The 13,258-nt window shown below is 38.9% G+C and overlaps 1 protein-coding gene across 1 annotated transcript in view; it reads right to left on the reverse strand.

Annotated features, from left to right (window-relative positions):
- Positions 1-13,258, reverse strand: part of BIO1 (adenosylmethionine-8-amino-7-oxononanoate transaminase) — a 312,590-nt gene that overhangs the window by 176,048 nt on the left and 123,284 nt on the right. The window contains exons 5-6 of the mRNA XM_089373845.1: positions 10,199-10,319; positions 9,831-9,979 (exon numbers count right to left, since the gene is read on the reverse strand). Of these exons, the coding sequence (XP_089229971.1) occupies positions 9,831-9,979; positions 10,199-10,319 (270 nt within the window). The remainder of the gene's footprint in view (positions 1-9,830; positions 9,980-10,198; positions 10,320-13,258) is intronic.

Raw genomic sequence — 13,258 nt, forward strand, 5'->3', positions numbered from 1 at the left:
ACTGGGAGAGGTCCAGAACGTGCCTATTGAGAATCCATGCTAACAGCAATCAACTTTGAGGTAGAAGCACAGTGAATATCAGTCCTTTCCTTCGTCTGGCTAAGTGTAGGAGTTAGTAATGCAAGTTTACTTGAATGAGGACAATTTGAAGGGGAAATATTGTTGCTAAACGAGCCAAATATGAGTTGAAATGTGGGGTTGTTTCTCATGGGGAGAGATGACAAATTGCGGTCTATTTCACTGAAGCTAAGTTATCAGCTTCCTCTAATCCATTGCATGTAGGACTTATTTGCACAGTGATTGATAAAAATAATTATTGTTGTTTTTATTGTGATGAGTTTCATACATCAGTCTTATATGAAATTTCTAAGTCAATAAATATTTTAATGAGCCCTGTGGGAGTTATTTTTGAGTGCCTACTATTCATAATACAATCTTGTGGAAGTTGAATGTATGAAAAGACATCTACAGTAGTGCACATAAAAACTATTTGAAGAAATTTGTCTCTAAAGTTTTAATTGCAAACTCAAAAATTTATCGAAAATTGGAGAGTTTTCTAAGTACGAACCTTACAATGGTATCATAGCCCTAGTCTTGGCTCATCTGTGGGGTGTTGTTAAAAAATCAGACCGCAAGAGTTTGCTTGCAGCCTGACAGTGGTTACATGACAGAGGAAAACCCTTATACAAGGATTACTTATAGAAGGAAACATACCTACAGAGAACCAACTCCCCTTACAAAAGAAGACATCCCTGATATGGAGAGTGAAGAGACACCAGAGAAGGGGAAGGAAACAGAGGAAACACCTGAAATTAAAGGGCTAGATATGGGATATAAGGAAGAACAGGCCCTTAACAACTTGCTCCATGCCATTAATGACTTGGCTAAAGGCCAAAAAAAGATGGTGGACTTGATGAGAGGCATGAAAAACACAAGGACTTCCGTTGGGAAGGAGCTATTGAATGGGGAAGGGTCCAACAGTGCTGAGGGCAGCCAGGCCCATATTCATGTGCAGAACCCATCATTGCACTGCTAGTAAAATTCCCAAACCTAATATGCCTCACTTTATACATAAGATACGAGAGGACATACCCGAGCAATCCAGTCATAGAATTCCCCATGCAGAGTACATGGAGGAGTACAAGGCATTGGGACGAGAGTTTCAATCTGCCACGAGCTTTACTGATTTTTGCTACCTTCAACCGAAAAGCAGACCCAAACCATTTCAAAGGGTTTCAAAGTAGAATCGGGAGCTATAAAAAAATATGGGGAAGGTGACCATCCCCTACTTTGATGGGTCAACCAAGTGTTTAGCTCGATTGTGTGTTCAAAAGCTAGATACATATTTCTTGTGACATTAGATGACCGAGGAGGAGGCTATTAAGCTAGCCACATTTCACTCGAATGGTGAGGCCCATGAGTGGTGGTACCATGGGATGGTAATGTTGGGGCATAGCAGCATCACCTCATACACAGAGTTCACTCAAAGGCTTATTGAGCACTTTGACAAGAAAGATTTAGAGATTCACTTTAGAGAGCAGGCACAGCTCAAGCAAACAGGCAGTCCGGAGGCTTACATTACAGAGTTTTAAAGGTTGGCAGTCATGGTCATAGGTATTACAGAGATCGGATTGGTGATGTTATTTGTAGAGGGGTTGGCAAAACCTCTACGTGGATGGGTCAAGAGTTTTGAACCCACCACACTTTGTGCGGCAATCAACAAAACCAAGTACTTGCAAGATGTCGCCTCCAAAAATAATTCACTCCTAAACCTTCTTTCCCTCAAAAGGGCAAAGAGGTCAAGCCCTTTCAGAAGGAGTGCGATGGGAAACTGAAGATGGATGGACCCAGAAAGAGATGAGGAAGAAGAAACTTTGTTTCAACTGTCAGGAACCATGAGCACCGAGGCACAACTTTGCTGAAAAAATAATGTGGGCAAGGCTCACTACATTGAGGTTTACTCGGAGAGTGATAGTGATGATGGGGATGAGCAGGTACAGGTGCAAATGCACCAGACTATTGGAGGTGAGTCTTCGCATGCAGAGGGAAAATCTCCTACACTTGCCTCTATGTCGAGATTCCATAGATATGACACTTTCAGAGTTATAGAGGTTATTACCAAGCACAAGGTGACAGTACTGGTTGACAATGGAGCTTCTCACAACACATAGATGTGGAGTTGGTGGAACGGAGGGGAATTCCTACTAAGGAGTTCGATGGTTTTACAGTGATGACAACAGGGAAACATTAGATGGGCTGCAACAGGTATATTCCCAAGCTATAGCTCACCATGGGGAACTATACAGTGTCATAGGACTTTCTTTGTGGTGGATGTACCGAATGCTAATGTGGTGCTTTGGTGTCAGTGGCTTTAACACATCGGGAAGTGCACCACAAACTAGTGGAACATGGAGATGGATTTAAACAACCCAATTGTTAGGTCCCTATAATACTAGTGTAACCCCTTATTGTTATTAATGCAACCCCCTTATTATATTGTTGTGCCCATGTAGTCCCCGTATTGTTATTATTGTGTCGCATAGAAGCCCACTATTGTTATTGTTGTGCCCTTTCATTATTATTGTTATGTTGGCTCTGATTATAATATGACCCCTTAGACTCCTATATATAGAAAGGAGGTCTTGTCATTTGTATCATCCAAGAATTGTTCATTTGTGTAATGTAAAGAAGGTTGCGCCCTCGAAGAGGTTGATTACTAAGTCGTTGATCTATCTTTTCTATCTTTTTGTGAGTTGGTTTCATAACATCAATAGATGGCAGGAGGGTGATCTTAAGAGCCATGCATAAACACCCACCAAATCCTGTATCATCCAACCACATGGAGACAATTTTGAGGTGAGGTGATATCGAGTGGGTAGTAGAGTGCCTTATTATAGATAAGAAACGGCCAGAGTAGCCATGACAGCAGTCAGACGACATTCAGGCATTATTTCATAAACATCATAAAGTTTTTGTTGATATTCCTCCAGGCAAGCCAACAAACAAGGGCTTTGAACATGTCATAGAACTTGAGGAGGGTGTGCAGGCAGTAATAACCACTCCTTATCGGCATCCCAAGATTTATAAAGATGAAATAGAGAAGGCCATAAAGGAGTTATGGCAAAGAAGGAGGATAGCACCTTGTGGACGTGTATAGACAATCGACTCTCAACAAGAAAACAATCAAGAACCGATATCCTATTCCCAGGATTGATCAGTTGATGGATGAATTGAAAGGGGCCAAATATTTCTCAAAGATTGATATTCATTCTGGTTATCAAAAAAATTCGGGTTCAGGAGCAAGACATCCCGAAGACAACTTTTAGGTGCCACTATCGGCACTATGAGTTTTTAGTTATGAGAATTGGGCTAACCAACGCTACCGCAACTTTCTAGTCCTGCATGAACCATGTGTTCAATAAGAAGTTGTAGAAGTGTTGAAAAATGTAACTAGGTTCGATCTTCATAAAATGTATTTGTCAAAAGAATTTTTATTATTGTTACAATGACTTATTAAAGCATGGGTTTCATGCTTGGGTCATCATTTTATTAGTCAAAGTCCCCACTATAGACTTCTAGGATTAATAAAGAGTCATTAGAGTCATTGTATATTTTATGAGACCCTTCTAGAGCTTTCGAACGATGTAAAAAGAATTATTTTTTAGTCAAAAATGAATTATGTAACCTCCACACCAAGACAGCCTCATGAAGAAAAAATCGGCCTAAAGGAAGGCAATTCGACCTCATTGGAAGGTTATCTATACAAGGCAATTCGACTTCATTTGGAGCACTCTCACACATAGTTCGATATCTGAAGCTGGAAGTTGGAAGATGGGAAAAGTGCGAAGTTGAAGGAAGGGCTAAAAGGAGTGCGAGTTTGGTCAAGGAGGAAGTAAAGAACAAAATCGAAGTTTTGCTCTCTCTCTCTCTCTCTCTCTCTCTCTCTCGTGTGGGCTAGTTTAGGAGATTGAAGTCTCCTAGTCAACGTCGAATTTGTTGCTGATGTCGGAAGCTGCAAAGTCGAAGTTGTTGGGATCAAAGTGTTGTTGCTACTAGGTCGAAGGTTGGATCCAAGAAGGAGAGGTTGGCTTGGTGTGGAGGAGGTCTTTGTCTAGGTCGAAGAGTCTCAAGGAAAACTATTGAAGGAAGATAATTGAAATGGGTTTTCCCCTAGATAGGGGTTTTGTCGTAGCAGAGTGCCTACATCTTGTGTCTTGTGTTTTTGTGATCTTCATGCACACATAATTTGGTAATTGCTTGATGAAAGATAACATAACAAACAAGTAAAAGAAGCCAACATAATTAAGTATTTATCAAGAAAGAGAAATCTAACCCTAATCCTACTAACATTGATTTCTCAACATGGTATCAGAACTAAGGTCGAAGAAGATTGAAGATCACTTCGTTGGCTTGAAGGAAACGATTACTCCCTCTATGATAAGAATGGGATTCACTTCTATAGGGGAAAGTAAATAACTACAAACTCTATCAAAGGAACCATCTTTCCATGTAGTGGGATTGAGAGACAACAAAAGCCATGTTGTTAGAGGCTTGGGATCAACATATTTGAAGCTGGAGAATGGAGCAAAACTACATCTCAACAACATAGTATATGTTCCAAGTTTGAAAAAGAATTTGCTTTCAATTTCTTGCTTAGAAGATAAAGGGGATAGAGTTGTTTTTGTTGATGGAAAGGTCTTGGTTTGGCGAAAGGATTCAAGAATTTATAAAGCTAGGGTTATTGGAGTTCGTGAAAGAAGTTGAGTCATTACACCACCTCCTCAAACCCTAGTTCATATGGAAATATATCCTATTGAGCTATGGCATAGAAGACATGGTCATCTTCACTACGAGGTCATTCCTACTCTTAAACATATAATTCATGGCATCCCCGATATCAAAGAAGATCGTGAAGGAGCTTGCAAGGGATGCTCTTTGGGAAAACATACAAGAAAACCATTTTCAAATAGTGAAACAAGGTCTAAAGAAATATTAGACCTCATACATTCTGATGTGTGTGGGCCCATGTCTGACAAATCACTTGAAGGTCATCTTTACTATGTAACATTTATTGATGATCACTCTAGAAAGACATGGCTCTACCTTCTCAAGAAAAAGGATGAAGTATTTGAGAAATTCAAGGAGTTTAGATGCGAAGTGGAAACCCTAACCGAAAGAAAGATAAAAACATTGAGATCTGACAATGGTGGGGAATACACTTCTAAAGACTTGATTGCATATTGTAAAGAAGCAGGAATTAAGAGGGAGCTTATTGTTGCCTACTATGTCAAACAAACTAGAGTAGCCGAAAGAAAGAATAGGACAATTGATGTGTACGAACAATGCTACTTGATCAAGACTCGCCAAAGTTTCTATGGGGAGAAGCAACAATGACAGTCATATATATTCAAAATAGAAGTCCTCATAGAGTTCTCGATAAAATATGATACCCGGGGAAGCATTCACAAGAAAGAAGCCAAGTGTGGACCATCTCCAAATCTTTGGGAGTCCTGCATATATCCATTTTCCAAAGGACAAGCGAAAGAAGTTGGATTCTACAAGCATCAAAGGGATCTTTGTTGGTTATAGTCTCTCCTCAAAGGCATATAGAATCTACATCAAGGAAAGGAAACACATTGAAGTAAGCAGGGACGTTATATTTGATGAGAATCAAGCTTACAAAAGATCAAAGGATATTCCTATTGATTTTGATGACGAAGATCTACCTAGAAGAAGAAGAAATACAACCCGACAACCCTTCTACAATTCAAGAGGAAGAAGAAGGACCAAGTGAGCCTATTCAACCTGTGGTCATACCAAGCACAAGGAAGAGGCCAAATTGGTTAAAAGCTACTCTTGAAGATGCTGAAGGGCATGGAGTTGCGAAAGGAACCTTTAGGGAAAGCAAAAGGCCGAAGAGATATTCTGGATATGCTGCATATATGACAAGACTAATTGAAGCAGAACCATCTACATTTGAAGAAGTTGCTCATCAAGAAGTATGGAAGAAAGCTATGTAGGAAGAATATCAATCCATCATGAAGAATGGGGTTTGGGAAATCGTTCCTAGACCTAGTGACAAATCGGTTGTCACCTCAAAATGGATCTACAAGATCAAACACGTTGTTGATGGAAGATAAATACAAGGCCAGACTTGTTGCAAGAGGTTTCTCTCAAAAAGAAGGCATAGATTATGAAGAAACCTTTGCACCCACTGCAAGGTATACCACCATTAGCTCTTTGGTTTCATTGGCTACTACAATGGGATGGAACATCCATCAAATGGATGTGAAGACAACATTTCTTACTAGGACCATCGATGAGGAAGTATACATTGAGCAACCCAAATGCTTTGAAGTAAATGGCAGGGATACTCATGTCTATAGACTAAAGAAGGCCCTGTACGGTTTGAAGCAAACTCCTAGGGCATGGTATGTAAGAATGGATGCACACCTTCTAAGAAATGGGTTCATGAAGAGTTTCGTTGATCCAAATCTCTACATCAGGGTTGTGAATAATGAGCCAATCATTAGTCTATTGTATGTGGATGATCTATTCATCACAGGTGTGGAGAGAAGAATACAAGAATGTAAGAAGATGCTAGCAACTTAATTTGAGATGAAGGATCTAGGACTGATGCACTATTACTACTAGGTCTAGAAGTATGGCAAAATCCTAGGGAGATATATTTGGGGCAAGGAAAGTACATCAAGTTGATGCAAAAATTTGGGATGATGGATTCCAAGCCCATGACTACTTCTATGATCACCAATCTCAAGAAGTTGAGGAGTTCCGACTCAAGTCTCGTGGATCCTACCTCCTATCATCAATTGGTAGGTTCTCTGATGTATCTAGTAAATACTAGGCTGGATATATGCTTTGTTGTGAACATCCTCAATCAGTTTCAGTTGGAGCCTCGTCATGATCATTGGATAGCTACCAAGCATATATTGAGATATCTTCATGGCACAATACATCACTACCTAAAGTACAATAGCAAGGAAGTCAAGTTGATTGGCTTCACAGATTTTGATTGGGGTGGCAGTGAGACCGATGGAAGAAGCACTACCAGAGGATGCTTTAGTTTGGGATCTGCCATGATCTCATGGATGAGTAGAAAGCAAGATCATGTTACCTTGAGTAGTGTTGAAGCAGAGTACGTGGCTACATGTGAAGTAGGAAAGGAGGATGTATGGTTGAGAAAGTTTCTGATAGATTTTTTTCAAGAAGCCTCTGGATCCTGCTATGATTTATTGTTATAATCAAATTTGTATCAAGATGTCCTGAGATCTCGTATTTCATGCTAAGACAAAGCATATCAAACAATAAGTTCCGCTATATTAGGAACTTGGTGCAGGATGGGATCGTGAAGCGACACTATGTCCCGACAGACGATCAGGTAGTTGATATACTAACAAAGTCTCTTCCTAATAAGAAGTTTGAATATCTTAGAAACGTGCTTGGTTTAGTTGATATTGTTGATATTGTTGATGATGATAAAAGTTTGAAAAAGAATTGTTGAGGCTTTGTGAGTGAGACACATTGCCTGGGAGGACATCTCGTTGGCACTATGTGTTGATGTCTAGTTCCCGAAGTAGGGAGGGTGGCGTTGGTCATGGACATCTGACCTCTGATATGCACCTAGATCCCTGGGTTGATGGTTAGCAAGTAAGCCTGATGGTACCTAAAGAGGTTGAAATCTTTAGTCCATCTTAGTCCCACTTGGATAGATTGCCCTACTCAAGAATCTAGTCCATGGCATTGTCGTGCCTAAACTATTGAGAGCTTGGATAGATTGCCCTGGTCAGGAATCTAGTCCATCGCATTGTCGTGCCTAAACTATTGAAAGCTTGGATAGATTGCCCTGGTCAGGAATCTAGTCCATCGCATTGCAGTGCCTAAACTCTACATAGTTCATATAGTATGAGATCTTTTGTATGAATACCTCCCTAGTTAAGAGAAAGCGTTGAAAAATGTAACTAGGTTTGGTCTTCATAAAATGTATTTGTCAAAAGAATTATTATTATTGTTACAAAGACTTATTAAAGCATGGGTTTCATGCTTGGGTCATCATTTTATTAGTCAAAGTCCCCATTGTGAACTTCTAGGATTAATACAGAGTCATTAGAGTCATTATATATATTGAGACCCTTTTTGGGCTTTCGAACGATGTAAAAAGAATTATTTTTTAGTCAAAAATGAATTATGTAACCTCCATGCCAAGTCGGCCTCGAGAAGATCAAGTCGGCCTCAAGGAAGGCAAATCAGCCTCATTGGAAGGCTATATATACAAGGCAGTTCGACTTCATTTGGATTATCTCACTCTCTCACACATAGTTCAATATCGGAAGCTGGGAAAAGTGCGCAGTTGAAGGAAGAGGCTAAAAGGAGTGCGAGTTTGGTCAAGGAGGAAGTGAAGAACAAAATCGAAGTTTTGCCCTCTCTCTCTCTCTCTCTCTCTCTCTCTCTCTCGTGTGGGCTATTTTAGGAGATCGAAGTCTCCTAGTCAAGGTCGAAGTTGCCAAGTCGAAATTTCTGGGAATCAAAAAATACCAAAACCTTGGATCTTTACTGCCACATGAAGGAGCTCATAGCCTATGGAATTTATGGCAGGGATACAGGGGAAAAGGCAGCTCTACGGAAGCTGGATCAATTGGGCAGTAAATACAACGCTCTAATGACAGTGATCTGGGGTTCTGAAGCCAGAAGTGAAGAACCAAAGGAGGACAGCTTAGCAGCAGAAACAGAGGAAAGCACTACTGTTGACACACTCTTGGAACTGATCTCCAAGCACTCACCGTTCTGGTGCACTTCTTATCTTATGTTTTGGAAAGCTGTCATGTTATTGGCCTTCATGGATCTTTGCTTCTGTTAAGATTCGAAGGACTTATATTTCAGTTTATGCAATATCTTAAGACTCCTGGTTGAAGCAGCAAGTCTGCTTACAAACTGAGTAACGTAGCACACATATATAAATCAGTAGTCTAAACATGCAATGAAACTGGTAATTGTACTCTGAAATCCAGCAAGGATCACTTTTGGATAGTTGAACTTGTAGATATCAGATTTTAACATCACAAAATGGTGCAATAATGGTATTCAAGGGTGTTAAATGCATTTCTGCATTCAAAACGGCAATCTCATTCATCCAAACTTACAATTTCAAAAATATTGCCTGACCAAATTCCAATGACAGCAAGCCACAAATGATCAAAATTGTAGAACATTCTCTTTATATATATGTATACAGTACATTATAACATGACCATTATACTAAATGCACTCTATCATCTTCAATAGGCATACGTTGTAATTCTAGCCAAATATGTATGTAGAGTGTTGAATGACTAACCAGCAACACCAAGGGGCTTGGAAAACATGGGTTGATTTCCAACCTATCCAGATTGCAGACAAGATAGCATGCACAAATTTGTTTCTCATAGATATCCCCATGAAGCACTCAAGTGGCTTCTCATCCTTCATGTATCTTTATCAAGAAATGAATTTACGTTATCTCCCTACTTTGTTATTTCAACAAATATTTTTCTCTTTTTCCATGAAGATAATAACGATTGGGATCATTGGGCAATTTAATGCTATGCCAACAATAAACACTTGGAACTCAAATACTTCTTTTTAACCACCATTTTTTTTCCATTCAACAGAAAATGATCTTTTTTAAAAGTTCCATAAAAATACATTACGTGCTTTATAAATATTACTAATAAACAGATAATGCTACATGCACATACACAAATTAACTATCTCGACATATTTACAAAAGGCTAAAGCAAAAAATTTCAATCCATTATTCAACAACACATACAGACCTTAAATTCAGGAAAATTCTTTCCTGAATCCCTTTCAGAACACTCTGGAAGAAATCCATGATCAGATGCAAACTTGCGGAATGCCATTTTAAGAGCAATTTCTATGGCTGTAGACCCATTGTCAGAAAATAATACACGAGTAGCCCAACCTGGAAATACAGAAATTAAAGCTCTGTAATACAAAAACAGAAAGGAATCCAATTACAGTTCACATAAGCAATTAAATAAAAACCCATATATACAGGACATATTATGATTCAAATTGATTCATCAAAGGAACAATCATGTTTTTCAATGAACCATAAGAATACATATCTAGAAGCAATTAGTTATAATATATCTGATTGAATTTTTTCCAAATTGATTACCTTTGCCTACACCTTGAAGTAGCAATTCCGCACAATTCAAAGCAGGCTCATAGACATTTTCAGGGTACATTACATGGCCAAACCTCCCTGCAGTGTATCCTACTTCCCTTGCCAACTCTGCCTGAAATCAAGAAGTTAGGATCCAAAGGAAACTAAAACTCCACGAATGAGTTCAAAATAATTGGTACAAGGAACTATGATGAGATGTTAATAAAGTTGTGCTTGCAGAAATTAGAGCAATTTCCAAGAAGTTCACTAGGGAAACACACCAATGCATAATTGATCTCCCTAAATTACCGTATGCAGAATTCACCACAATGAATGAAAAAATCAATCTCATAATCATTCTCTCTAAATGGACAACAATGAATTTTGGACTATATTCTATTGTTTGGGTCAGAAAAGAAAAATACAGTTTTAAAGAAGGATCTTCAAAGGAAGAAACGCACTAGTAGACAGTGTAACTGTATACAGTATCATGAATCAATAGACTATTTCACCTTTAGATGCCTTATCTATAATGGAAACCAGGGTCAATATGATATATCCCTGCTTGTTCAGAAACTCTCGTGGCACCTTGAGGATTTCGGTGTAAGGACCAAACAATGAGTTGCCCTACTCCTTCGTGAGAAGCTTTATCTTCAGTATAAAACTCTCAAAGACAGATCTTCTGGCATTGCTATTCCAGCCTCATCACCCCTTACTTCCAACCATTAGATGGCTGTTGTCACAAAAGGCATCAAGAGAAAATCTTCTACACTAAGACAGTAAAACAGTGTAGACTCTAGGATATGCAACCAGTGGACAGCAGGAATCTTATAACCTACGTCTTTTCCTTAAATATTAGGAGTGTTGGTTGTTGACAGCATTGTTAAGTTGCATGACTTGGGGAAAAGGGTACAAATTTCAGAAACGAAAATGGGATGGAAACATGACCACTCAAAATTCTGGAAATAGGGTGTGTGTGTGTTTATATATAATGTGTTGTTTTATAAATAGCACATTATATTGAAACTTTGAATGAGCAATAACATTTAAATGACAAGCATAAATAATAAGCTGTAATAAACAAACAGTCCCTGTTTGTATATGAAGATATATATAATAATATTGTAGATAAAATGTATTGGTAAGATATATATTGATAGAAGAATGATTGAATGATTGACATTACAAATGAGCGACCCCATTATAAATACTAGGCAAGGTGCCCTTTCATATGAAGAGTTGTGTCTATTGGATAAGACACACCTTTATACCTTTCAATATATATTATTTATTATTATTATGTTTGTTACGATGCCGCCCTCCTAAGGAATGTTTTGTCCCCAAAGCATAATAAACGGGGTTCTCTCTAGTTGCGCACGTCACTTTCTATTTCATCTGTTTGAATTCAGCATGTATGGTTTAGTCTTCTTCCTTGTGAACCCCACAGCTCCCCATTTCCCCAACATCTCCAATCGCTATGTTAGTTTATGGTAGCAGTGGACAGGTGTTCTAAACTCTATGATGTCTAAGAGGCTAAGGAACACGAGATCCACAAAACCCAGAAAAGGTTTCGCGAGATAAGACTCAAAAACACCTTAATTAAATTAATTAGCCAATAATTCAATTATTTCCTACGTCCAACTTAGGGAAGTTGGGTAATTAAAGTTAATTAAATAAGGTAATTCGATCTTTCTCTAGAGACTTCAACTGATGGAGTCAAAGTGATTTAATCCATTGATCGGGATTAAATCTTGGTCGATACCCAAGAGAAGATTATAAGAGCAAGTTGACGACTTGGAGAAGGGGCATTGAGTGAATTGAGCAGTTCGACCACCCAGTTGTTGGTTTTAGCAAGGGCACAGTTGAAGCTAGGGAATCATCAGAGATAGAGGGATCAACAGAGATTCTAGAGCAGGTGTCCGGAGAAATTTTCCTTAGTATTTTCCAGTGTCAAGCAGACAAGAAGAGGAGGCCGAATTCATCTCAGAGGAAACTGCTACAACTAGAACTAGTAGCCAGATTTTCTAGTGCGAGTTGTCAGAGGAGCCACGTTTCAGTTGCCAATTACCGAATCAGTGTGCCAGAGGCAAAGCGAGTGGGTTTCAAAGGCAAAGAGAGGCAAGACGACTTGCAAGAAGGTGATTTTGGGGCTGTACGAATTTTCTAGAGGCATTCGTATGCATTTCCAGCTAGGCAGTGCGAATAGCATGGAATTGCGAGTTGTCAGGAGAGAAGGCCATATCCATTGCAGAGGGAGACAAAGTGTCTCCGATATATTTTGCTAATAGAAATTGTCGTAACTTTGCCAGAAAGGTAAGCAGATTATTGTACTCTTGAATCGTTGAACATAATAATAAAACCCTCATCTATTACACTGGTTTTCCCTTCGGGGTTTTTCCAAGGACAATTGTCCAAAAATAATGGTGTCAATTTTATTATGTGTGTGCATCTATTTTCTCAGTTCCAGTTTTTTTATTTTGCGGTGTTTTTCCAATTGCGAAGAATGTAATTGTGATTTAATCATTATTTGTTTAATAATAATTCAGAAGACAAATAATTTGTAGTAGATAGTAGTTTAAATTGTAGTTTATTGCATTCAAGGAATTTTCACATGCTATCAGAGTGACAAATATTGAATCAGTTTTGTTGTAGACTCAAAACATTGACTTAAAAATGGATACTATGGATATTACGATTTCTCAAAGCCCTCAAAAGATCGGATCAGTGGCTCTAGAAGCGAAGCAAGCGAGATTGTACAAATTCAAAGGGAGATCTGAAGCACAAGTTCCAGATCTGTGCAAGCCAACCAAGCAGTGTGAATTGCAACGAGGTAGAAATTCGATTTCCTGTCCAGGTTGGAGGAAAAGTTTGATTTTCCTCGAGAGCAGTAGCAGCAGGCAGTAGGATCACTGAAGAGGGTTTCCAATGAGCAGATCAGGTAATTGCAGAGTAAATCTAGTGTAGTGATTTTGCAGCAAGGGTTTTTCCAGCAACAGATCGGCGCAGGGCAAGGAAGAGAAAAGCACACAGAGAGGGAATTTCTAGAAATTCTCAGAGGGTTTCGAGTTTTTC

Source organism: Pinus tabuliformis, chromosome 8 (assembly GCF_031772625.1).
Source record: "Pinus tabuliformis cultivar Carrire ecotype Pingquan chromosome 8, CPIR1, whole genome shotgun sequence".
Taxonomy (NCBI): domain Eukaryota; kingdom Viridiplantae; phylum Streptophyta; class Pinopsida; order Pinales; family Pinaceae; genus Pinus; species Pinus tabuliformis.